The following is a 25037-nucleotide window of genomic DNA, read 5'->3' as shown; positions in this document are numbered from 1 at the left end:
TAACTTGGACAAATTCTATGTGTATTTTATTTTTTGTTTTGTTTTGCTTTGCTTTGTTTTGACACAGAGTATCACTCTGTCATCCAGGCCGGAATGCAGTGGCATGATCTCGGCTCACTGCACCCCCACCTCCCAGGTTCAAGCGATTCTCCTGCCTCAGCCTCCTGAGTAGCTGTGATTACAGGCACGCACCACCACACCGGCTAATTTTTTTTTTTTTTTGAGATGGAGTCTTGCTCTGTCGCCAGGCTGGAGTGCAGTGGCACAATCCCGGCTCACTGCAACCTCTGCCTTCTGGGTTCAAGCGATTCTCGTCTCAGCCTCCCGAGTAGCTTGGATTACAGGCGTGCGCCACTACGCCCAGCTAATTTTTGTACTTTTAATAGAGATGGGGTTTCACCATGTTGGCCAGGATGGTCTTGATCTCTTGACCTTGTGATCCGCCCGCCTCGGCCTCCCAAAGTGCTGGGATTACAGGCGTGAGCCACTGCGCCCGGCCACACCAGCTAATTTTTTGTATTTTTAGTAGAGACGGGGTTTCACCATGTTGGCCAGGCAGGTCTTGAACTCCTGACCTGGTGATCTGCCCACCTAGGCCTCCCAAAGTGCTGGGATTAAAGGTGTGAGCCACCATGCCTGGCCCTATGTGTGTTTTTTAACTACTAAAAATTATTTTTGTAATGATTGAGTCTTCTTTATGGAAACTACTGGCCTCAGCCCTTGCGCCCTTACCATGATTCCTGGCTTCAGCTTTTTTTGCTGATGGTTCCCCTTCATCCCAAATCTCTCTCCCAGTACACCAGTTGTTCCTCCCCCACCTCAGCCCTCTCCTGCATCCTCCTGTCCCCGCAACGAAGGCCTGGGCTTTCCCACCCTCCTTCCTTAGCAGGCGCTGTGCTGGGACACCATATAGGCTGGTTTCACTTCCTCAGTCCCTTGCCTACCCCAGTGAGAGTCTGATCTTGTTTTTATTGTTATTTTATTATTATTAAAACTCTAGTTCTTGTTTTGTCTCTCTGAATGAAGAAGTATGTATCTTCGTTAGGCCAAGTCTGCGGGAAGCTTGGGGCAGCAGCATGAAGTGTTTGAGGAAGTGGGTTGGGCATGTCAGTTTCCATCTCCTCTCTGAGCCTGTCAGGGGGTTTCTGGAATGCAGAGCAGGAGCACCCTGCTGGAGAGGCCAGGGCATAGCTGTGGGCAGGCTCAGGCTTCAGTTTTTCCATGCCCACCATTTGCCCCTTTGTCCTAGGGTACTTTGACCAGCAGGGTATGTTGGTGCTCATACTCCCCACCCTACATGTTCCCAGGTTCTGTCCCATGGCACAGGCGATGGTCTCCCTCTGAGCTCTGGGTCCATCTCCCTGGCCTAGTTCTCCAGCATCTGCTCACAGGTTCGAGCCACATCACTGAGCTTGAGGCGGGCATAGTCCACTCGCTTCAGAGCCATCTGACAGTCCTTCCTCGAAGAGTAGCTGGAACCCTCATGGGGCTGCCCTGTGGCCACCTACAAGACAGACTATCAATGGAGCACCATCTCCTTTACCCTTACTCCAACCAGGCATCATTTCGTCTCATTTCTTCCCTGAGTTTGAATTTGTTAGGCCACCTGGTAGCTGGGTAAATAAATCATTTAACTTATGTTAATCTTGTCTGTAAAGTGGGGGTGACAATAACTACTTCCTAGAGTTGTTGAGATTAGATAAAGTAATGCAGACTATCTGGCACACCGTAAAAATTAGTAGTGGTAGTGGTCCCTGCGACGATTTCAGAACCTTCTCAATCCTGTCCCTCTTCTCAGGATATAAAGATCTGGGACCTCGTGGCATTGAGGTCAGGCCAAGCTTCCAGTGACAAAGTTCTGTAGTTCTAGCATTATTTACACATCTTCTGCCAGGCACACGTGATGTTACCCAGTGAGGTATGCGGGGCCACCTTTAATTTTCATTATTTATTATTTTTTGAGAGAGAGTTTTTGCTCTGTTACCCAGGCTGGAGTGCAATGGCATGATCTCGGCTAAGTACAACCTCCGCCTCCTGGGTTCAAGCGATTCTCCTGCCTCAGCCTTCCAAGTAGCTGGGATTACCGGTACTCACCAACAAGCCCGGCTTTTTCTTTTTTTAGACAGCGTCTTGCTTTGTCACCCAGGCTGGAGTGCAGTGCTGCAAACTTGGCTCACTGCAACCTCCACCTCCTGGATTCAAGCGATTCTCCTGCCTCAGCCTTCCAAGTAGCTGGGATTACAGGTGCCCGCTACTAGCCCAGCTAATTTTTCTATTTTTAGTAGAGACGGAGTTTCATTCACCATGTTGGCCAGGCTGAACTCCTGACCTCAGATGATCCACCCGCCTCGGCCTCCCAAAGTGCTGGGATTACAGGAGTGAGCCACCGCGCCCGGCCTAATTTTTATATTTTTGGTAGAGACGTGGTTTCACCGTGTTGGCCAGGCTGGTCTCGAACTCTGTCAAGCCACTGCGCCCGGCCCATTCTTTCCTTTTAGAGGAAGAAACCGGCTCTGGACGGCCGGCTGGGGAGGTCTGGTCCTGCCCAGTTAATGCTCCACCCGGGATCACCCAAGGCTGAGGCTTTGACCCAGAGCTGGGGTCCGCTCGCAGCACCCCCCAGACACACCGACCTGGGTGAGGTAGCGGATCTGAGCTGACAACTCCGCCTCCACGTGTTGCACTGAAGCGGTGAAGGCCGCCGCCTGCCGGTCTAGAAGCCGCTCGTTAGTTTTTTCCTTGGACAATTCTAGGATCACAGTACCTGCCAGGGCGGAGAGAGGGCGGGGACACACGGAGACTGCCAGTGTAGCCTCGCCCTAGGCCAGCCCCTCTCAGTCCCGCCCTTTCGCTGCGCACGCACGTAGGATTCCCTCCCCAACCCTGCTCCAAGTCCCAGGTCAGTCTGTCGGTGCAGCCCGGCCACGCTTTTGCTCCCCGCCGTCCGGGCTGTCGCATCCCGAACCTGCATTCTGAAGGATGGCGCCGATTTCCCGTTCAATGTCTTCCAGAGCGCGTAGTCTCTCGTTCGCCAGGCTGTAGGTAGCCATTATCACTCTGGGAATTCTCACCAGCAGTTTCTCCTGAGAAACGCGACGCTTGTTCCGGAAGTGGCTCTCGGTGTGCGCCTGCGCAGAGGGCACCGTGTAGCGAGCACTACAATTCCCAGGATGCTCAGCGCAGCCTCGACTCCTCGGTCCGCTTGATGAACTACAACTCCCAGGGCCCGCTGCGCCTCAGCCACAGGACCACCCGTAGTCAGAGGCGACAGTGGAATATCCCCTGGCCCGAGGCCATTCAGAACTGTCCATCTTCTTGACACCGTCTGTGGCCTCTAGTTTATTCTACACAAGTTTATTTATCTGTGAGACAGTCTTACTCTGTCGCCCGGGTTGGAGTGCAGTGGCAAGATCTCCCTGCCTGCAACCTCCACCTCCCAGGTTCAAGCGATTCTCCTGCTTCAGCTTCCCGAGTGCCTGGGATTATAGGCGCCCGCCACCACGCCCGGCTAATTTTTGTATTTTTAGTAGAACGGGGTTTCACCGTGTTGGCCAGGCTGGTCTCGAACTCCTGACCTCAAGCGATCCACCCGCTTCGGCCTCCCAAAGTGCTGGGATTACAGGCTTGAGCTGAATCTTAAAGGTGAACTACGTGGATGAGAGCTTGTAGTGGAAAAGAGAGATGGCATAGGCAAGAGCATGGTGCTGTGACCGGCCCAGCGCATGTGGAGTCAGCAAGGGATTCTGTCTGCCTGGAGTGAACGGAGTGTGGTGGAGGTTAGGTATGACAATGGTGAGGCTGGAGAGAGGAGCGGAATCAGGAAAAGGCTTGCAAGCTAAGTACTTTGGACTTGAGTCTGAAGACATTTGAGCCTTTAAAGGGTTTTTAAGAAGTGTTTTATGACCAGAATTACCTTTTTTGGAAAGATCGCTTGTAACAGTTTATAGTAGATTATCAAGAATGAAACTAGTTTGCCCAAGGTTAGCAAATGAAGGTTAGACTCAGTTAAACTGAATGGTCTAGCCTGGGGAACATAGTGAGATACTGTCTTTATAAAAAAATTTGGGGGCTGGGCATGGTGGCTTACTCCTGTAATTTCAGCTCTTTGGGAGGCTGAGGTGGGAGGATCACTTGAACTAAGGACTTTGAGACCAGCCTGGGCAATATAGTGAGACCCCGTCTCCTATATTAAAAAAAAAAAGGCTGGGTGTGGTGGCTCGCACCTGTAATCCCAGCACTTTGGAGGCCGAGGCGGGTGGATCACCTGAGGTCAGGAGTTCGAGACCAGCCTGACCAACATGGAGAAACCCCATCTCTACTAAAAATACAGAATTAGCTGGGCATGGTGGCACATGCCTGTAATCCCTGCTACCCAGGAGGCTAAGGCAGGAGAATCACTTGAACCTGGGAGGCGGAGGTTGCGGTGAGCTGAGATGGCACCATTGCACTCCAGCCTGGGCTACAAGAGTGAAACTCCGTCTCAAATAAATAAATAAATAAATATAAAGTATAAATAAAAATATTTAAAAATTAAAAAAATCAGGCTTGGTGGCTGATGCCTGTATTCCCAGCTTCTTGAGAGGCTGAGATAGGAGGATTTCTTGAGCCTGAGAGGTCGAGGCTGCAGTAAGCCATGGATTGTGCCACTGCACCCCAGGCTGGGTGACAGAATGAGACCCTGTCTCAAAAAACAAAAAACTTGATGGATCTGGCATTTGACTTAATCCTTCCCTAAATGCTAATAAAATAACAATAAAATTGCTTTTTTAAAAAAATTTTATTTTTTGAGACAAGGTCTCACTCTGCTGCCCAGGCTGGAATGCAGTGGCTCAATCATGGCTCACTGCAAACTTAAACTCCCAGGCTCAAGTGATCCTCCCACTTCAGCCTTCTGAATAGTTAGGACCATAGATGTGTGCTACCACATCTGGCTAATTTTTAATTTTTTTTTGTAGAGACAGGGTCTCATTGTGTTGCCTATGCTGGTCTTGAACTCCTGGACTCAAAGGATCCTCCTGCCTTGGCCTCCCAAAGTGCCAGGATTTCAGGTGTGAGCTTACTGTGCCTGGCCTAAAGTTGTTTTAAAAAGGAGTCAAAGGGAGAGGAGTTAATAGCAAAACTTTAGACAGATGCTGGAAAACAGACTCATTTTGCAGTGAGGTGGTAACTAAGCCAGCAGCAAAGAAAGCTTACAAGCAACCTGATTTACCATGAAATTAGTAGCATCGTTTACAGCTGGGGTGAAAGTGGTACTAAAATTAGGAGGATTATTTGAAGTTAGACCTCCAGATCTCTTTATTGACTCTATATATCTTGGCAACTGATTTCCCCCAACCCATCAGAATACTGGAGGTTTCTTTGTTGGAAATGGAAAACAGGTTTTTAGCGTAGAGAGCACCTGAGCACAGTTGAGGGCAAGGGCACTGCATTGAAAACAGAGATTAGGCCGGGCGCGGTGGCTCACACTTGTAATCCGAGCACTTCGGGAGGCCGAGGTGGGTGGATCACCTGAGGTCAGAAGTTCGAGACCAGTCTGGGTAACATGGTGAAACCCCATCTCTACTAAAAATACAAAAAATGAGCCAGACGTGGTGGCGGGTGCCTGTAATCCCAGCTACTTGGGAGGCTAAGGAGGTTGCAGTGAGCCTAGGTTGTGCCGCTGCACTCCAGCCTGGGCGACAGAGCGAGACTCAGTCTCCAAAAAAGAAAACAGAGATTAAGTGAAAGTTTAGGGCCAGGTGAGTTGGCTCACGCCTGTAATTCTAGCACTTTTGGAGGCCAAGGCAGGAGGATCACTTGAGCCCACGAGTTTGAGACCAGCCTGGGCAACATAGTGGGACCCTAACTCTACAAAAAATACAAAAATAGTCCCAGCTACTTGGAGGGGGGCCGAGGTGGGAGGATTGCTTGAGCCTGGGAGTTCAGACTGCAGTGAGTCCTGATCACACCACTGCTCTCCAGCCTGGGTGACAGAGCGAGACCCTGTAATCAAAAAAAACCCACAAAAAACAGTTTATATAGTGAGTGGTAGTTTCCAGAACTCCAGCAACAAGGCTTATACTTTCCAGGTGAGAGACTGGAAGACTCTTGTCTGGAGAATTTGATAAGTGAGAAAAGACCTCAGGATATGAATGTCAGGGGTTCTCCAACCAGTCAGTTGGCCAGATCACCTCATAGTGAAACTCACAGTTGGCAAGTCCCAACTGTGTACATGGAAATTCTAGTCAACTTCTTAGCACCTCACCCTTTTTTTTTTTTTAAATTTCCTGAGACAGGGCCTCTCTCTGTCACCCAGGCTGGAGTGCAGTGGCACAATCATAGTTCATTGTAGTCCTGAACTCCTGGGCTCAAGTGATCTTCCTGTCTCAGCCTCCTGAGTAGCTGGGACTACAGATGTGAGCCACCATGTCGCGCTAAGCACCCTCTCTTAAATGTGAGCAGAAAGCAAAAATTTCTAGGTATGTAAACAACTTTCTAACATGAAAGACAGAAACCAAAATAAAAAGGGGGAGGTGGGGACAACTGTTGAAGCTCTTAGGTAAGCGATAGTATAAAATATGATTGAATCTGAAAAAGCATCCTTGGCTGGGTGTGGTGGCTTATGCCTGTAATCCCAGCACTTTTGGAGACCGAGGCCGGGGGCGGAGGGGGTGATCACTTGAGGTCAGGAGTTCGAGGCCAGGGTCGGTATAGAGCTTTTCATTCCTGAGTCAGGCTCTCAAGGTAATTGGCAGAGAGCAATGTCAACATTTTATTGAAAGTAGATGTTGCTGCTATTGTTTATGTGTCCAATACAGTTGGTCCTGAGGGAATTTAAATGATGGTGCTACATTTCTTGATCCCTTCCTTCACAAACATTATTTTCAGAAGACTGGAAGGTATCAGTGACACTGCAATTCAGAGCAGTACTCCATCTCGAAAACAAAATAAAACAAACAAACCAAACAAACAAACAAAAACCCCCCTGAAAAATCAAACCATGAGGGAAGTAATGAAAAAAAAAATCTATCACACGAGCCAGGTGTGGTGGCTCATGTCTGTAATCCCAGCACTTTGGGAGGCCCGGGCTGGCAGATCACCTGAGGTTGGGAGTTGGAGAACATCTTGGCCAACATGGTGAAACCCATCTCTACTAAAAATACAAAAATTAGCTGGGCATGGTGGCACGTGTCTGTAGTCCCAGCTACTCAGGAGGCTGAGGCAGGAGAATCACTTGAACCTGGGAGGCGGAGGTTGCAGTGAGCCGAGATTGCGCCATTGCACTCCAGCCTGGGCGACAGAGCGTGACCCTCTCTCAAAACAAAAAACAAAAACAAAAATCATGAAGTTGCCAAATAAGCATGTTTAGAGATAGGGAGGTAAATGCCAAAATAAACATCTAAAGGTGGTGAAAGTAGGCCGGGTGTAGCCTGAGCAACGTGAGGATACCCCATCTCTACAAAAAATAAAAAAACTGGCCGGGTGTGGTGGCTCACACCTGTAATCCCAGCACTTTGGGAGGCCAAGGTGGGTGGATCACCTGAGGTCAGGAGTTCAAGACCAACCTGGCCAACATGGTGAAACCCTGTCTCTACTAAAAATATAAAAACTAGCTGGTCATGGTGGTGGACACCTGTAATCCCAGCTACTCGGGAGGCTAAGGCAGGATAATTGCTTGAACTCGGGAGACGGAGATTGCAGTGAGCCGACACAGTGCCACTGCACTCCAGCCTTGGTGACAGAGTGAGACTCTGTCTCAAAATAAATAAATAAATAAATAAATAAATAAATAAATAAATAAATAAAATTAATAAAATAATAAAAAAAATTTTAAAAAAACTAGCTGGGCGTGGTGGCTTGCACCTGTAGTCCCAGTTACTTGGGAGGCTGAGGTGGCAGGATCTCTTCAGCCTGGGGCATCGAGGAGGGTGCAGTAAGCCGTGATCATGCCGAGGGTGACAGAGCAAGACCCTGTCTCAAACAAAAAGGTGGTGAAAGTAGTTGCCTCTGAGGAGGAGGAAATTAGAGTGGGAAGGGTCTGCTTTTTATTGTAATAGGTCTTGTAGTACTATCTGATCCTTTATGTGTATATATAACTTTGAAAACAAAAAGTAAAGAAAGAATGAAGAGTAAGAGAGGGCTGGGTGTGGTAGCTCATGCCTGTAATCCCAGCACTTTGGGAGGCTAAGGTGGGAAGATCATGAGGTCAAGAGTTCGAGACCAGCCTGGCCAACATGGTGAAACCCCGTCTCTACTAAAAATACAAAAATTAGCTGGGTATGGTGGTGGGTGCCTGTAATCCAAGCTACTCAGGAGGCTGAGGCTGGAGAATCACTTGAACCCGGGAGGCGGAGGTTATAGTGAGCCGAGATCTCGCCATTGCACTCCAGCCCGGGTGACAAGAGCGAAACTCTGTCTCAAAAAACAAAACAAAACAAAACAAAACAAAACAAAAGAAGAGAGGAAATAAATAAGAGACATAAGTGTAGAGGAGAGTGTTTTGTTTGGTTTCTCCTTTCCTTCTTCCTCTTTTTTTTCTTCCTCCCTCCTCTTTCCTTAAATGGAATAGACTTATGTGGGCTTATTTACCATGGAGGAAGAGCCATAGACACAGGTAAGAGAGGGGTGTGGTTTGGTGAATCAAGGTCTCAGTGGAGGTGGGAGGGCAGCGATCTGAGCACAGGTGGGGGGATTAGCTTTGAACTGGAGAAGGCATCTTAACCTTGGTTCTGTAGGAGGACTGGTGTAGATGTCACTGTTTGTCAGTAGGAGGTGGGAAGTTGAAATTATTCATCCTTCATTGCCTAATCTCTGTGAAAAACAGAAGTCACTTTGAGCATGAGGAAGGTAGAAAATTAGTGCGTAGGTAGCCAGGCGCGGTGGCTCACGCCTGTAATCCTACCACTTTGGGAGGCTGAGGCGGGCAGATCACCTGAGGTCAGGAGTTTGAGACCAGCCTGGCCAACATGGTGAAACCTCGTCTCTACTAAAAATACAAAAATTAGCCAGGCATGGTGGCGGGCGCCTGTAATCCCAGCTACTTGGGAGGCCGAGGTGAGAGAATCACTTGAACCGGGGAGGCAGAGATTGCAGTGAGTGGAGGTCGTGCCATTGCACTCCAGCATGGACAACAAGAGTGAAACTCCACCTTAAAAAAAAAAAAGAATTAGTGCATAGGATGGGAGCAGGAGAGGGAGGTAACCAGGGACATGGAGAGAGACAAAAGCTTATCGGGTGTTGGGGGCCCACCTTGGGTTAGAGACCATATATTTTTAGCAGCCCCAGATTCATATCTAGTGTCCGGTACCTAGAATGTGTTCAAAAAAGTTTGTTGGCCGGGCGCGGTGGCTGACGCCTGTAATCCCAGCACTTTGGGAGGCTGAGGCAGGTGGATCACATGAGGCCAGGAGTTCGAGACCAGCCTGGCCAACATGGTGAAACCCCCATCTCTACTAAAAAATACAAAAATTAGCCAGGCGGGGTGGCGGGCGCTTGTAATCCCAGCTACTTGGGAGGCCGAGGTGGGAGAATCGCTTGAATCCGGCAGGCGGAGGTTGTGGTGAGTCGAGATTGGGCCACTGCATTTTAGCATGGGTGACACAGCGAGAACTCTGTCTCAAAAAAAAAAAATTTGTTGAATGAACAAGCAAGTGGTTGTATGAGCACCAACCCCTGTGTTCAGAGCAGAGAAGGGAGATAGTTGGATGGATCCAGGCTGTGGATTGAGAACAGGATTGTGAACGGAGGTCGAGTGTGCTGATGAGATAGGGGTTGATATGATGACCTTGAAGTATAGGCTGGAAAGAAAAGGAAGTGTCAAGTAGTGAGAAGACAGAAGGGCCAAAAGCTTTGTGACAAAAAACCCAATAAGCTGTTTTTTTTTGTTGTTGTTGTTTTTTTTTTTGAGACGGAGTCTCGCTCTGTCGCCCAGGCTGGAGTGCAGTGGCACCATCTCGGCTCACTGCAAGCTCTGCCTCCTGGGTTCACGCCATTCTCCTGCCTCAGCCTCCTGAGTAGCTGGGACTACAGGTGCCCGCCACCACGCCCAGCTAATTTTTTTTTTTTGTATTTTTAGTAGAGACAGGGTTTCACTGTGTTAGCAGGATGGTCTCGATCTCCTGACCTTGTGATCCACCTGCCTCGGCCTCCCAAAGTGCTGGGATTACAGGCGTGAGCCACTGCGCCTGGCCATAAGCTGTTTTTTTTTTTTTCTTTTTTTGTGGCTATTATAACTGACTACATGAAAATAAATAAAAAATTTTCCTAGTGTATGAACCTAAAAAGCAAAAAGAATTTTTTTTTTTTGAGATGGAGTTTTGTTCTTGTTGCCCAGGGTGGAGTGCAGTGGCACAATTTCAGCTCACTGCAACCTCCACCTCCAGGGTTCAAGTGATTCTCCTGCCTTAGCCTCCCGAGTAGCTGGGATTACTGGCGCCCGCCACCATGCTCAGCTAATTTTTTGTATTTTTAGTAGAGACAGGGTTTCACTATGTTGGCCAGGCTGGTCTCGAACTCGACCTCAGGCGATCCACCCGCCTCGGCCTCCCAAAGTGCTGGGATTACAAATTACAGGTGTGAGCCACTGTGCCCGCCCTTAAGAAAGACAATTTTAAAAAATTTATGTTATTAAAAATACAGGAAGCCAAATGTTTGGAAGTAGACGGAGGTGATGGTTGTACAACATTGTGAATATACTAAATGCCATTGAATTAGACTATTTATTTATTTATTGAGACAGAGTTTTGCTCTTGTCGCCCAGGCTGGAGTGCAATGGAGAGATCTTGGCTCTATAAAAATACAAAAATTAGCCAGGCATGGTGGCGCGTGCCTGTAATCCCAGCTACTCGGGAGGCTGAGGCAGGAGAATGGCTTGAACCCCGGAGGCGGAGGTTGCAGTGAGCTGAGATCGCGCCATTGCACTCCAGCCTGGGTGACAAAATGAGACTCCATCTCAAAAAAAGATAATAATAAATAAATTAATTAAATAAATAAAAAGGGCAGTTTCTCAAAGTGTGTACTAATTAAAAATCCGGATTTTTGGATTCTTCTTGGTACCTTGTGACTCAGAATCTGGAAAGGTGGAGCCCGACTCTGGATTTTTACCATGGCACCCTGAGGGTTCTGATTCTCCTGAAAAAAATCTGTGATTGGCCAGGCGTGGTGGCTCATGCCTGTAATCCCAGCACTTTGGGGGACCAAGGTGGGTGGATCAGGAGGTCAAGGGTTCGAGACCAGCCTGGCCAATATGGTGAAACCTTGTCTTTACTAAAAATACAAAAATTAGCCGGGCATGGTGGCACGTGCCTGTAGTCCCAGTTACTTGGGAAGCTGAGGCAGAATAATTGCTTGAAACCTGGAGGCAAAGGTTGCAGTGAGCCAAGATTGCGCCATTGCATTCCAGCCTGGGCGACAAAGCAAGACTCCATCTGAAAAAAAAAAAAAAAAAAAAAAAAAATTGAGATCCCTGGGCTTAGAGGTCAAGGAGCAGGTGCACAGGAGTCAGAGGGATGCTGGAGATGGTATTAGAGGGGATGGGTCTTCCGCATGAGAAAGTCCAGTGTCTTCAGGGGAGGCTGCCGCTGTGGCAGGGTAAGCAAGGTCACAGGCCTTTTGGCAGCACTTAAAGCTTGTGGGTAAATGGCGATTTAACTAGAAGTCACAAGCCATAACATAGACTAAAGGCCTGTGCGAGCCGCCCCCATCTGGCTCAGCAGCCAGAAGGAACTACTTTGCCTCTGGCTGTCTCTGGCCCAGTCTCTCTGGCCTCTTTAGGTCCCAGATGTGCTGTTTCCTCCTGCCTTCACATGACACTGCCATTGCCCAGAATGCTCATCCCTGCACGGTCCCCGAACTCCCCTCATCTTTCACTTCTCTGCTTAAAGGTCACTTTCTCAGGGAAATCTTCCCCACACTCAGCCTAGCTCAGAACTCCCTGTCACGCATTCTCCTTGCTCCGGTGCTTCTCCTCTGAAGCACAGATATTGTAGTTAAATAACTAGGGAGGCCGGGCGTGGTGGCTCATGCCTGTAATCCCAGCACTTTGGGAGGCCGAGGCGGGTGGACCACTTGAAGTGAGGAGTTTGAGAACAGCCTGACCAACATGGCGAAACCCTGTCTCTACTAAAAATACAAACATTAGCTGGGAGTCGTGGCGGGCGCCTGTAATCCCAGCTACTCGGGAGGCTGAGGCAGGAGAATCGCTTGAACCTGGGAGGCGGAGGTTACAGTGAGCCGAGATGGCGCCACTGCACTCCAGCCTGGGCGGCAGAGTGAGACTCCGTCTCAAAAAAAAAAAAAAAAAAAAGGGGAATGAATTAATGTTTTTTTTTTGTTGTTGTTGTTCTACTGCTATACTATGCCTGGTACATTGTAGGGACTCAAATCAAGATTGTTTGTGGAATGAATGAAGGGGCTTTAGGAGAAAGGTTGGGCTTCAGGAGTGGAAGTGGATGATGGAGGTGAGGAATGTGAGTGGAGTGATGCTAACTCCCTCCAGCCCAGCCTGGGGCTTCGGTCAAGCCTCAGGGAGTCCCTGATGAACATCCCATGAGCAGCACTAGGATGTGGTCCCTAGGACAAGGGCCCACGGCAGCATGACGTTCTTGCTGCCCAAGCCTCAGCTTCTGTGTTAGAATGTAGGTACCAGACTCCACAGAGACGTCCTGTGGCTTGTCTGGTGAGGCCTGCGGTTGTGGCCCCACCGAGCCACAGGAGCAGACTGCTTGAGCAACCGTAAGGAGCAGTGGAAATGAACACGACTCGGTCACAACAGGTCACAGGTGGTCATGCGCGTCAGCCGCAACAGGGAAGAGCCTGCCCTGGCTAGCTCCTGTGAGCGTCTGTCTGCAGGCAAGTTAGTTTAGTTATTATGACCTCTATAAATGACTAAGTTTACTTTGTGGCCTTATCAAGCCTCACCCTCGAGTTTGGACTAAGTCAAGTTTTGATGTTTACCTTGGAACACAGCCACAGCACAGTCATCCAATAAACATTTACTGATAGCCTCTGTGTCAGGTGCCTTTTGGGTGCGGAAGAGAGACTGGGTCCTCCCCCACAAGCTAACAGAATCATGGATAAGCACACTATACACTCTCTAAACACTACAGAGAAAACACACTCATGCTTAGTAAAAGATTTATTTTCTTATTTATGCTCGGAAACAAAGAAACGGCCTTGTCCCCGAAGGGTCTCCTCTTGAAGGAATGGGAACAGAGAGAGTGATAATGGGAGGTGTTGGTGTGAGGTTGAGAGTGGGAGTTTTATCTCCCCCTTTCCCTCCTGTTACTCTTCTTTTCACTGTCCCCTTCCAGAAAATTTAGGTATGAACACAGCTTGCCACCCACTGCGGGGCTGGAGAAGCAGAGCTGCAGTCAAGAAATTAATGCCCACATTCAGCAAGAGAGGGTCCAGTGCGTATCTTGGGGGGTTGGGGGAGAGACAGTGAAGGGATTGGATGAAGCAGCTTCCAGGTGAGGGGAAGGGAAGAGGGGCTGGGACAGTTCCCTAGTGACAGTGGGGATCTCGATCCTGCCCTCACCTCTCCCAACCCCATCCCCTCCCTTCTTCCTGCCCCGCTTCCTAGCAGAGTTGATCATCATAGTCGTCATCCTTCATCCCCTTCAGCCGAAGCCGGGCAAAGTCCTCAAACACAATGTCATCATCTGTGGCATAGCTTGGTGGTGGGAAAGAGGGCTGTGAGGTGAGGGCTTCCAACTCTTTTCCCAGCCTCCCACTCCCTGTCCTCCCCGAAGCTAGGCCTCTGGGACAGAGGCATTCGAACAGCAGTGGGACCAGAGGTATTTACAGGAAAGGACAAAGAAAAGGCAGCAAGAGGCAGCCTTACGAGGCTAAGGCATCTTGATTTGATGCTACAATCCCCTTCTCCCCCCAGAAAGCAAGGAAGAGGTATGAGGGCAGATTTGAATGTTACAGGAATCTTTGTCCCAAGGGGGTCAAGTAGGGGAATGAGTTTCTTACTTGGTATCAAATTCAATGAGGTTGGTGTCCACAGGGACGTCTGTCTCTGGAGCGGCTGGGGGGATGGGAAGAGGGGGTGTGGGGGTGGGTGCTTGAAGGGCCAGTTTTCCTCCACTGGCCCTGCTTCAGGTCCTCCCTCTGAGGGCTTGGGGTGGGTAGTGTGCTCACCTGACTGGGGTCTGGGGAGGGGGATGTGGTCGTGGGGCTTGGGGTGCATAAGAACAAAAGGCAGCTCCACAGAGACATCCCTGGGGAAGGGGAGAGGCACCGTGAAGAGGACGACGACACGGGACTAGGGAGAGCCAGGGTGACCCCCACCCGGGCTCCCCCATGGCACTCACCCGCCTCGAGACACCACCAGCTTCACCTTGACCCTGTAGGACACCAGGATTCCCAGCACCTCCTTGTTGGCACCCTCCTTCACGCTGCAATTGAGGGTGGTGGAGTCAGACCAGGGCCTATCACCCTGTCACCTGGCCCACCGTGGGGTTCCCACGGGGACTCTGGGCAGGACCACAAACTCACACAGGCCCCTGGGGCCCCAGCAGCCCAGGCCGTGTATTGTACGGTGCGCACTGCAGTCCCTGCTCAGAGCCTCCTGTGGCTGCGCTCCAGTAACGGCTGACACCCTTCTCCGCTAACAGCCCTGCACCGTCGGGCTCTCCATTAGCCCCTGACTTCACCTCCTCCTCCTCTCCTGGTACTTCGTGCTCGCTAAGTTGCCCTCCGGGCCTGCTGTGTGTGGCTGTGCAGTGAGAACCCTGAACAAAGGCACAGGGAGAGATGAAATCCAGCCCTTTGTGAAGCCGAGGACCTCCAGGGCTGCTGCTGCCTGAGGGCACGATGGCACCTCCCCATTCCTCCAACACCCCAGGCTGCCCCACCTCTGGGTCTTTGTTTTCTCTCTGCCCAGAACCCTCCTCTCCTGCTCGCCCACGTTGCTTACTTCCGCTGGGTCCTTATTCCGAATTCACCTTCGCACCTCACTGTCCCCCATCTCTCCTTCTCTGCCTGGCTTTTTCTCCTTCGTACTCGTCACTAAACCTGCTGTACAGTGACCACTGATGGGATTTGTCTCTCTTCCCTCCCCTAGAATGTAAGAGTTCTTTTTGTCTCTTCTGTTCACTGATACATCCCTGGCACCTAGGATAGAGCCTGGCACATAGCACTGAACCGACGTCTGGCCCCTGGCCTGCAGAGGACCCGCCCCAGCCCCACCCTCACATGGTGCTGGAAGCCAGGTTGGTGTCCTCGTGCTTGAGTTTCCCATCCAGGGCGAGACCCCGCTTCTCCCGGTTGTCGCTGAGCAGCGGGGTTATGGTGTACACCTTACAGAACGTGGAGCTGGGAGATACCTGGTCACTGGGGGTGGGGACAAGAGAACAAGACGCTTGGGGGAACTGGGCTGGGCAAGGGGCGGCCTATCACCTTCAAGCAGCATCTCCCCTTCACTAGTCCCTTGTTTCTTTGGGCACAGGTCACAAGGGAGTAGGTTTTGGCTCAAAGTGCTCAAGAAAATTAACAGCCCAGAGCCTGGTTGTGGAGGGAATACCCTTTTAAGTGAAGATGGTGGCCGGTCACGGCGGCTCACGCCTGTAATCCCAGCACTTTGAGAGGCAGCGGCAGGTGGGTCATTTGAGGTCAGGGGTTCGCGACTAGCCTGGCCAACATGGTGAAACCTCGTCTCTATTAAAAATAAGCCAGGTATGGTGGTGCATGCCTGTAGTCCCAGCTACTTGGGAGGCTGAGGCAGGAGAATCGCTTGAACCCGGGAGGTGGAGGTTGCAGTGAGCAGAGGCGGCCCCACTGCACTCCAGGCTGGGCAACAAGAGCAAAAACTCCATCTCAAAAAAAAAAAAAAAAAAAAAAAAAGTGGAGATGGTTCAGGAAGAATTCTTCCTCCACCCTCACATTCTCCTGATCCTGCTCTTCTCCCCTAGATTGGGACCTGGGTCTCTCCCATTACTCACTCTTGTTCGAGTTGCGCCACAGGACACTTGTACTGGGCGGTGCTGAAGAGGCAGATGTCGGCGTACTGTCTCACTGTGGGGTGGGACGGGGTCAGGTAGCTCTGGATGGAGCACAAGCCACCACCACACCACAACTCCAGACCCCGTGGCGTGGCCCCCCCATGCTGCCCCCTGAAGCAGTAAACACCGAGGTTCCCCATATCATTCTGGAACAACCTAAATTTTTTGAGCCCTGGTGGGTCTCCCGCACTGGGAAATGGCCCGGGCTGAGGTCACACCAGGAGCCACCTGTGCAGTACGCCCTCCCCAAAGATGCCCTTCCAAACCCCACCTCCTACCAGAGACTTTGATCTTCTTGACGGTCTTGGTGGAGTTGTTGGTGACGTGGACATTTACATTGAGGGGCTCCCCATGGTAGTACAGCTTTTGGGGGGAGGGGGTCATGTGAATTGGATCTGGTTTTCACTGTTCCCATCATCAGTGTGTCCCCAAACACAGACACATTGTTCTGGCCCCCTCCCCTCAAACCCAAGCCCACGGCAACTCTCCACACCCAGCCAAGGCAACCTCCTTTACAAATGTCATCTTGACGTGTGGCTTCGCCCCTCCCCCAGGGTCTAAACTGCACCGTGGCATCCGCGTCACCCTCTCACACCCCACCTCCTTGTCCAGGGAAGCCTCGAGGTGCAGGGACCGGTCAGACATGAGGAAGTGGCGTGTGGTTTCGGCTGAAGGCTGGGGGCCGGGTTTCTCTGGGGCGAACTGCACCTTTCGGATCACCAGCCGCACAGAGTTCCTGGGATGGGGATGAGGGCAGGATGGGTCGGTCCTCAGACACCCCAACCCCTACTCCTCCCCCGCACGGGGCCTGGGCTCCTGGAAGTGGGGAGGAAAGTCTCCTCTTACACCACAGAGGAGGTCGCTTCCCTTACCTTTTGTGGCTTTTCTCTTCTAGTGATTTAGCACAGAAGGCTCGAATCTCAAAGTCTACGCCACAGGCCTCGGGAGGGGGAGAAAAGGCCACATCTTACCAAAGGCTCCCGCCACCATCACTCCCCTTTCTTCCTCCCCCTTCCCTCCTCTCGGGCAGGGACTCTTGCCCCATTGTGGTCTCACGACCCTGGGGACTAAGTCTTCTTCCTCTCCAAAGCCCAGAACCTGGCAGAGGCTTGGTCATGGTAGTGCAAGGGGAGCCCCCATCCCCAGATCCACGCAGGTCCGGAGAACAGGAGGCAGTGTCACGCGTGCACAATGACCACCATATACATCCCACTTCCATGGGGGACACTGGCCTACCCTCGGCCCCACCCTGGCATCTCGACAGTTCACCCTGTGGCCCAGCTGTGCCTCCAGGCTCCTGCTGGCCCCTGTCCTGCCCAAGGAGCCCTCAGAGCTGTTCCTCCCATACCTTCCCTGTATCCTCTGGGCCTGGCTGCAGTGTGACGGAGCATGGAAGATTCTGGGGTATCTGTGGCGGAGGAAAGAGAAGACTTCAGTTCTTCCAGAAAGCCCCCAGATCTTCCTCCAGATCTCAACCTAAGAGGCTGGAGAGGCTGGGTGTGGTGGCTCACGTCTGTAATCCCAACACTTTGGAAGGCCGAGGTGGGCGGATCACCTGAGGTCAGGGGTTCCAGACCAGCCTGACCAACGTGGCAAAACCCCATCACTACTAAAAATACAAAATTAGTCGTGTGTGGTGGTGCATGCCTGTAATCCCAGCTACTCGGGAGGCTGAGGCATGAGAATCACTTGAACCTGGGAGGCGGGGGTTGCAGTGAACCAAGATTGTGCCACTGCACTCCAGCCTGGGCGACAGAGCGAGACTTTGTCTCAGCCAAAAAAAAAAAAAAAAAGAAGGCTGGAGAAAGGACTCCTGGGGATGAGAAAGGAAGAAGGAAGGGGCTCCAGAGAGGAGGCAGATAATCAAGGGCTTCCTGAATGCACTGGGACCCTGAAGGGAAGTGGATCTAGGGTCCCTGCCTCACTGTTTCTTCCAGATCTGCCCATAGCAGGTGCCTTACCCCCACCCCAGACACAGTCCCAGCCCCCGCCCCCTGGCCCTCGGAGGGCAGGGGCATCCTCACTGTGAAGAAGAAGGGGTGGGCATGCTGGCCCAGCTTCCTCAGCAGCCGGTCCTGCAGGCGGGTGGGGGGCCGGGGTGGGTTGGGCACTGGGGGGAAGGCCTGGTAGGTGGCAATGAACAGGTCTTTGCGGAAGGACAAGCCCAGCACATCCAGGTCTTCACGGCCATAGCGGAAGGCGCAGGTGAGGGTCACAAACACTGGCAAGGGAGGGTAAGATGAGTGGTCAGGAGCCCCACTTCCCCAGTCCCCCGGCACCTAGCAGCCGCTGCTCCTCCCTCAGCAGCATAAGACTTGCCTGAACCCTACTCCTGGCTTCCACCTCCAGCCTCCATCTCTCTGGGGCGCCCTTCCAAGGCCAGCCCATTTCACTTCCCTAGCCCCCACTTTCCCTGGGCCCCCTGGACTTGGGGCCAGTACCTTTGCGGTCCTTCAGGTAGTCAGGGTCCACAAGCACCACGCCATCTAGGAGGGGGACACACCAGCTCACTTCCTGAAAGGGCCGCTCCCCCCTTTCCTGGGCCCGGGAACTTCTTTCCCTCTTGGGGAACGAGCTGTCCCTTTCTGGGAAAACTTACCTACAGGGTCCACTTTGTCCAGGTGATCTACGAAGTCCCGCTTGCCCAAGTACACGGTGAGCTGAGGATGCCAAGGGGTCACAAGGGAGATTGGGGAGGATGGTGACAGGGCATCGGAGCCCTCAAAACTGGCTGCCCTGCCCGGGGATCTCCAGGCTGGGCTATCAGGAAGGAGTTTCTCCAGGTTTCCTCCCAGTAGTGTTGGAAAGTGAGGGTGCTGGCGTTTCTCAGACTAGTGGAACTTTAGGCTTTTGAGCTGCTCCTTTATCTCTGCACACCTCTGCCCACCAGCCCAGTGTGTGTGTGTGTGTGTGTGTGTGTGTGTCCTCAGCCAACCAGTCAGGTGTGTGTGTGTGAACATGTGTGTGCATGTGTGTCCGTGTGTGTCCTCAGGGAGGACTCGGCCCAACCAGCGAGGTGTGTTTGTGTGTGTCTGTGTGTGTGTGTGTATGTGTGTGTGCATCCTCAGGGAGGACTCAGCCCAACCAGCCAGGTGTGTGTGTGTGTGTGTGTGTGTGTCTGTGTGTGTGTGTGTCTGTGTGTGTGTGTGTCTGTGTGTGTGTGTGTGTGTGTTTGGATCCTCAGGGAGAACTCAGCCCAACCAGCCAGCTAGAGAGCAGCTGCCACCCTCACTAGGTCCCCTCAAGGGGCTCTAGGATAAATAGGCCATAGCCCGGGGGCTGTTAACTTTTCCCAGCCCCACGCACCTTGGGTTGGCCCCTAGGAGGGCTACAGGCACATGGCTTGCTTCTGGCCTCCTCCTCTGTGGTCTTGCTTGGGGACCCAACCCTGCCCCACCCAGCCCCGTGGCTGGCTCAGGCTGAGCAGCCTCTGCGGCAAGGGGCTTCAGGAGGGAAGGAAGTCGGCACTTAGCTGTCACAGGAAGTGGGGAGCTAGGGGTTGGGGATCATCTTTGGGCAGGTTGGGGATCGTCTAGGGGAAGGCTGGGCTTTGTTGGGGCCCAGGGAGGGTCAAAAGGGTAAGTGCTGTGGAGACTCACCTTGCAGTTAGGGCTCGACTTCTTGAAGACCCTAACAAAACAGAAAGGGAAACCCCACTGCCTCCCTCAGACTCAGCAGGGACCCCACACCAGGACCCTCTCCCTCCCAGGCCTGAGAAGCAGAGCTCACCCAGGCCTCCTGTCTGAGGCTGCAGGGCTTTGCCCAGCTCTGCCCCTTTCCCCTTCTTCCCGGAAGGTCCTTCCTATTTCTAACGTGGTGGCAAGGGGAAATGCCCCTTGTCTTGTCCACCCTCCTTCGTCCCCTTCCGTCCCTAGTAATGGCCACTGGTTGCCCTAGGAACCACCCAGGCTCTTCCCAGAGGACCCGAATGGGCAGGTAGCCGCAGTGTCTGGGTAAGACCTAACCATCTTTCCATCTGGTCTACAGCTCTGACAGCTGGAGCATATAGGAGAGCAATGACCCTGGCCTTTGGCCCTCAGATAGTTTCTACCACAGGCCCTACCCCAGTTCGACTCTACTCACCTCCAACTGTCCCCAACTCCGACCTCAACAGCTTAAAAGCCTATTTGTCTTTTAAGGCCCAGCCTTTAGGAAGCTGACCCAGCCCAGACCCTGGTCACTCCTTGTTTTGGGTTTCTGTCACACCTTGTTTATGTTTTACTTGTGGTGTGGTAGCACACAAGGACAGTTAGCTCCCTCCCTCCTCAGACTGTGAGCCTCAGAGGCCTTATTCATTTAGGCATCTCCAGCACAATGCCAGCCATATTATGAAGATGATAATGCTGCTAACGACTACTCCATGCCCAGCACTGTTCCAAGTGTTTCAAATGTGTCATCTCTTGTAATACTCTGTTTTTTGAGATGGAGTCTCACTCTGTCGCCCAGGCTGGAGTGCAGTGGTGCGATCTCAGCTCACTGCAACCTCCGCCTCCCAGGTTTAAGCGGTTCTCCTGCTTCAGCCTCCCGAGTAGCTGGGATTACAGGCGTGAGCCACCATGCCTGGCTATGTTTTGTATTTTTTTTTTTTTTTGGAGACGGAGTCTCACTCTATCACCAAGGCTGGAGTGCAATGGCGCGCTGTCAGCTCACTGCAACCTCCACCTCCTGGGTTCAAGCAATTCTCGTGCCTCGGCCTCCTGAGTAGCTGGGATTAGAGGTGCCCGCCATCATGCCTGGCTAATTTTTTTTTTGAGACGGAGTCTCACTCTGTCACCCAGGCTATAGTGCAGTGGTGCGATCTTGGCTCACTGCGAACTCTGCCTCGTGGGTTCACGCCATTCTCCTGCCTCAGCCTCCCGAGTAGCTGGGACTACAGGCACCCGCCACCATGCCCGGCTAATTTTTTGTATTTTTAGTAGAGATGGCGTTTCACCGTGTTAGTCAGGATGGTCTCGATATCCCGACCTCGTGATCCACCTGTCTCAGCCTCCCAAAGTGCTGGGATTACAGGCGTGAGCCACCTCGCCCGGCCGCTAATTTTTATATTTTTAGTATAGATGGGGTTTCCCTATGTTGGCCAGGCTGATCTCAAACTCCTGACCTCAAGTAATCCGCCCGCCTCAGCCTCCCAAAGGGCTGGGATTACAGGCTTGAGCCACTGTGTCTGGCTTGTATTTTGTATTTTTTTAGTAGAGACGAGGTTTCCCCATGTTAGCCAGGCTGATCTCCAACTCCTGACCTCAGGTGATCCACCCGCCTCAGCCTCCCAAAGTGCTGGGATTACAGGTGTGAGCCACCGTGCCTGGCCTTAGGTTGCAGTGAGCCGAGACTGAGCCACTGCACTCCAGCCTGGGTGACAGAGCAAGACTCTGTCCCAAATAAATAAATAAATAAATAAATAAAATAAATAAATAAAATAAAACCACCCAGTGATGGAGGTCCTAATATCTCTATTTTACAGGTGAGGAAACTGAGGCAGAGAGAGGTCAAGTGTTTTAAGGTCACAGAGAGAGTAAATGGTGGGAATTAATAGAAACCAAGGCAGTCTGGCTCCGAGTCCATTCTCTCAATCAATATTACACTATCTGTCTCTGCAGTTGGCATAGTTTGTTGAATTGAAGGTTATTCGCTTTCCAGTTGCTGAAACAATTTAAGCCTGGACTCCACCCATTGCTGGGAGGGTAAGGAAGTGTTTGGCAACCCCAGTGATCTGGCCAATTGTGGGCCTGTTCTTTGAAGCACCATCTTACTCCTCCCAATCCACTCTGCCTCAGCAGTGATCCCTGGAAAGGATCTTCAGATAGATAGCAGAACGTGAAATCCTGCCAACTAGCCCATCCCTCCTCCAACTCCACCACCCCATTCCCAGAGGACCCCAATGGGCAGGTTACCGCAGTGTCTGGGTAAGACCTAACCATCTTTCCATCTGGTCTCCAGCTCTGACAGCTGGAGCATATAGGAGAGCAATGACCCTGGCCTTTGGCCCTAAATGGTTTCTACCATAGGCCCAGTTTCTGCTACAACTTCACTTGCCCCTTCTTCCCAGAAAGCCAAGCTGTCCAAAGGTTGTAAGGCAAAGGGTATGGAGGCCCCCAGGTATTCCTAACCAATAAAAGAGAATACGCATGGATATGGTGGCCGCTAGAATAAACACCCTATCTGCCGTCCCGTCCCAACTTGGGGGCTGAGTGCCGTGGCATCATTCAGACTCTCCCTCCCCTTTGCTTCTGGTTTTCCTCTGTCCTTCCATTAGGAGCCCTGGCACAGGGCTGTGACAGCCACAATCAGTGGGCCAACTGGAGTGTGGTTCTGGGGCAATTGCCCTGGAGCAGCTGCAAGGCACCTGCCCTTTGGATCCTAACCCAGCCACCTCCTGCCAGGCTGGGGAGGAGCAGCGTGCATATACTAGGCTGGCCAAGGAGGCAGAGTGTGGGGATGACCAGGGAGGTGCCCAGTGGGAGCAGGGGTAGCTGAAGCAGATGTCCTTTCACACTTCCTGCTATTCTCTCCATTTCCTGTGGCCCAGAATTTGATGGGGGTGAGGGAAATTGTGCCAAGTTAGCAGTCCCCTTTGCTCCATCTGTCCCACTCCCTGAACCACATAACGGAAATCAGGGGCCTCCCACAAGTCAGCAACTTCCCCTTTCTCTGGGATGTTTAAACCCTGATCCAGGGCACCGATCATCTCTCTGATGATCTCTTTCTGATGCTCGTCTACTTGATGCTCAGAAATCCGGGTTCTCATACTCTATAGGTTGGAAGTGGGGTTGATATGATGTTTTGCAGAGCAAGCCAGAGCTCAGGACCAATTCCCTATTCCTGATACCCTCTGGGTTGAGGCCTACAGCCCCAACCTTTTCGTCTTTTGCTCCTGCTCCCCTGGGACGCAGGCATTCGCCCCTTGCCCCTTGGGGGTGTTGAGTCACAACAGGAAGTGGATTTTGCTAGAGACCAAAAAAGAGAACTCAGGGTATCAGTGGAAGGAAAGAGCCTCGATTGCACAGAAAACATCCGGGGAGTGGACGCGCGCCCAAGGTGAATACTGCCTCCCCCACTCCCAGGGAGAGGGATACGATCTAGTTTCAGGGAGGGTCGCCACGCACTCGGCTCCCCCAAGATGAAGCTGTTGCTCCTGGCAACCCAAGGGAAGGTAGAAGTTTGGGTGAGGAGCCACCCGGCCCTCGGGACAGGTGTGGGCAGCGCGACTACCTGGGGGATATTGGACAGGAGGCTTTCCATTGGCTTGGCGCGAGTCTGGAGTGGATCCCCCCCTCCCGGCATCCAGCCTCCCCGTACACGACCCCTTGGGGCTAGCCACCTGCTTCTCCTTCCTCCGTCCCTGCATCGCAGCCTGCACGGGAGAGCCCAGTAGTCTGGCCCCACATCCCTGCGAGAACCCCGACACCGGTTTTTCTGATCCCCCTCAGGCCTCGTTTTCTGCAGGGGCCCGGACATTTCCCCCCACCCTCATTATCCTCGAGGACCTGCGCGTGCGGCCCCGGATGGCTGTCCCTAGGGACCCAGGCGTCCGGCCCCCAGATACTCTCCGCTGCGCCCTCGTCTGGGACCGTCCCAGCCCCCGCCCCGAGCCGCCGCCCATGCCCCGCCGCGTGGCCCCACCTCCCTTACCTGGTCCCGGGTTTCTCCCCCATGGTGCGCGCGCCCGCCGCCCGCTCGGTTCGCGGCTCGCTCGCAGCCTCCTCGCCCGCTGCCAAGATCCCTGCTCCTCCCCGCGCCAATGCGCACGCGCGCCCTCCGCGCTCTCGCCTCTTCCCCCTCCCTCCCGGCCCCGCTCTGGTCTTGGGGAACAGGGGCCAGATGCGTCAGCCGGATCGCGCGCGCCGCGGCGCTGCCCGCCCTCTCCTAGCAGACACACGGGGCCATTGGCTCCGCCCCCAGCCCTTCGCGCTCCATCCCAGCCGGGTAGCCCTCCCCCGCGCGCGGGGCCCGCTCCCGCTCCTCCCGCCCATCTCCCCGCCCCGCTGCAACCCCTTGAAACCGATTGGACCCCCCTAAACCAAGGCGCCCGCCTTCCAGGGGATCTAAGTCTTTCGATTGGCCCTCGGCATCCAGAACCTGCAGGGGTCTCCTCCCCTTTGTTTGCTTTCTCAGTGGCGGTGGGGGCGACCGGGCTGTTGGGGGCGGTGGAATGAGCTGAAGCGCCGTCTGGGAAGGAGGATGGTGGGGGGGAACACGTGGGTGAGCGGTTCAATTGCGTGATGCTTGCTTCAGTGCTCGCCGCTCACCTGCTCCACTCGGAGCGTGCCGCCTTCTGTGGCCAGCCCTCCCGCTTCTTCACTGCAGCGTGTCAGCTCCTCCTGGTGTTACATTTGATCTTCGCAGGGTTCCCTTTTCCAATGTCTCTGACTATCCATCTCCTTCACCCACCCATCCCAGCTAACATCCACTCACTCACCCGCTCCCATCCATCGGTCCAACTATCTACCCATCCATCCGTGCCTATGTTATGCTATTCACTATGCCAATCGATGGGGACACATATGAATTACCATGGCCCCTGCCTTCCTAGAATAGTTGAGGAGACACATACACAGGTATTACCCAGGAATGCTATTACAGAGGTCTGAGTCAGAAGACACAGCCGCTAACAGCGCTTGGCCCAGGCGGGGGTGGAGGGAGTGCCGGCTGTCCAGAGCGGGGAACAGATGAGGACAGTCTTTCTGAAGAATGTGCAGAAGTTTTTTTTTTTTTTGAGACAGAGTCTCACTCTGTCGCTGAGGCTGGAGTGCAGTGGTGACAGGTGACAGCATGCTGGCAGCCCTCACAGTCCTCGCTTGCTCTTGGCGCCTTCTTGGCCTTGGCGCCCACTCTGGCCGTGCTTGAGGAGCCCTTCAGCCTGCCGCTGCACTGTGGGAGGCCGTTTCTGGGCTGGCCAAGGCCGGAGCCGGTTCCCTCAGCTTGTGGGGAGGTGTGGAGGGAGAGGCGCGGGCGGGAACCGGGGCTGCGCGCAGTGCTTGCGGGCCAGCGCGAGTTCCAGGTGGGCTTGGGTTCGGCAGGCCCCATACTCGGAGTGGCCGGCCAGCCCGGGGC

The 25037-nt window shown here is 52.9% G+C and overlaps 2 protein-coding genes across 5 annotated transcripts; both read right to left on the bottom strand.

The window, feature by feature from the left end:
- Position 1: 1 nt before the first annotated feature.
- On the bottom strand, positions 2–3117 carry MED11 (mediator complex subunit 11). The gene is made up of 3 exons (XM_032139541.2): positions 2966–3117; positions 2634–2764; positions 2–1504 (listed from the first exon to the last, which is right to left on the bottom strand). The coding sequence occupies exons 1-3, from the start codon at positions 3048–3050 to the stop codon at positions 1367–1369; spliced, it is 354 nt and encodes a 117-aa protein (XP_031995432.1). The 5' UTR covers positions 3051–3117; the 3' UTR covers positions 2–1366.
- A 9982-nt stretch (positions 3118–13099) lies between these two features.
- On the bottom strand, positions 13100–23743 carry ARRB2 (arrestin beta 2). 4 transcript variants are annotated; one of them, XM_032139533.2, is made up of 15 exons: positions 23616–23728; positions 19586–19616; positions 18586–18646; positions 18428–18472; positions 18011–18207; positions 17335–17394; positions 16859–16926; positions 16587–16722; positions 16265–16349; positions 15927–15999; positions 15181–15318; positions 14298–14381; positions 14125–14204; positions 13957–14011; positions 13100–13651 (listed from the first exon to the last, which is right to left on the bottom strand). In XM_032139533.2, exons 1-15 carry the CDS (start codon positions 23636–23638, stop codon positions 13558–13560), a joined length of 1230 nt encoding a protein of 409 aa, XP_031995424.1. In that variant the 5' UTR covers positions 23639–23728; the 3' UTR covers positions 13100–13557. The 4 variants fall into 4 exon arrangements, with proteins under 4 accessions (XP_031995424.1, XP_031995425.1, XP_031995427.1 ...); XM_032139534.2 differs by lacking the exon at positions 18428–18472; XM_032139535.2 differs by lacking the exon at positions 14125–14204 and having other exon boundaries at positions 13534–13651; positions 23616–23725.
- Between the last annotated feature and the right edge of the window lie 1294 nt (positions 23744–25037).

This window comes from Hylobates moloch, unplaced genomic scaffold (assembly GCF_009828535.3).
Source record: "Hylobates moloch isolate HMO894 unplaced genomic scaffold, HMol_V3 SCAFFOLD_19, whole genome shotgun sequence".
Classification (NCBI taxonomy): domain Eukaryota; kingdom Metazoa; phylum Chordata; class Mammalia; order Primates; family Hylobatidae; genus Hylobates; species Hylobates moloch.
The sequence above is the reverse complement of the archived record's forward strand: the minus strand, read 5'-3'. Positions and strand labels throughout refer to the sequence as shown.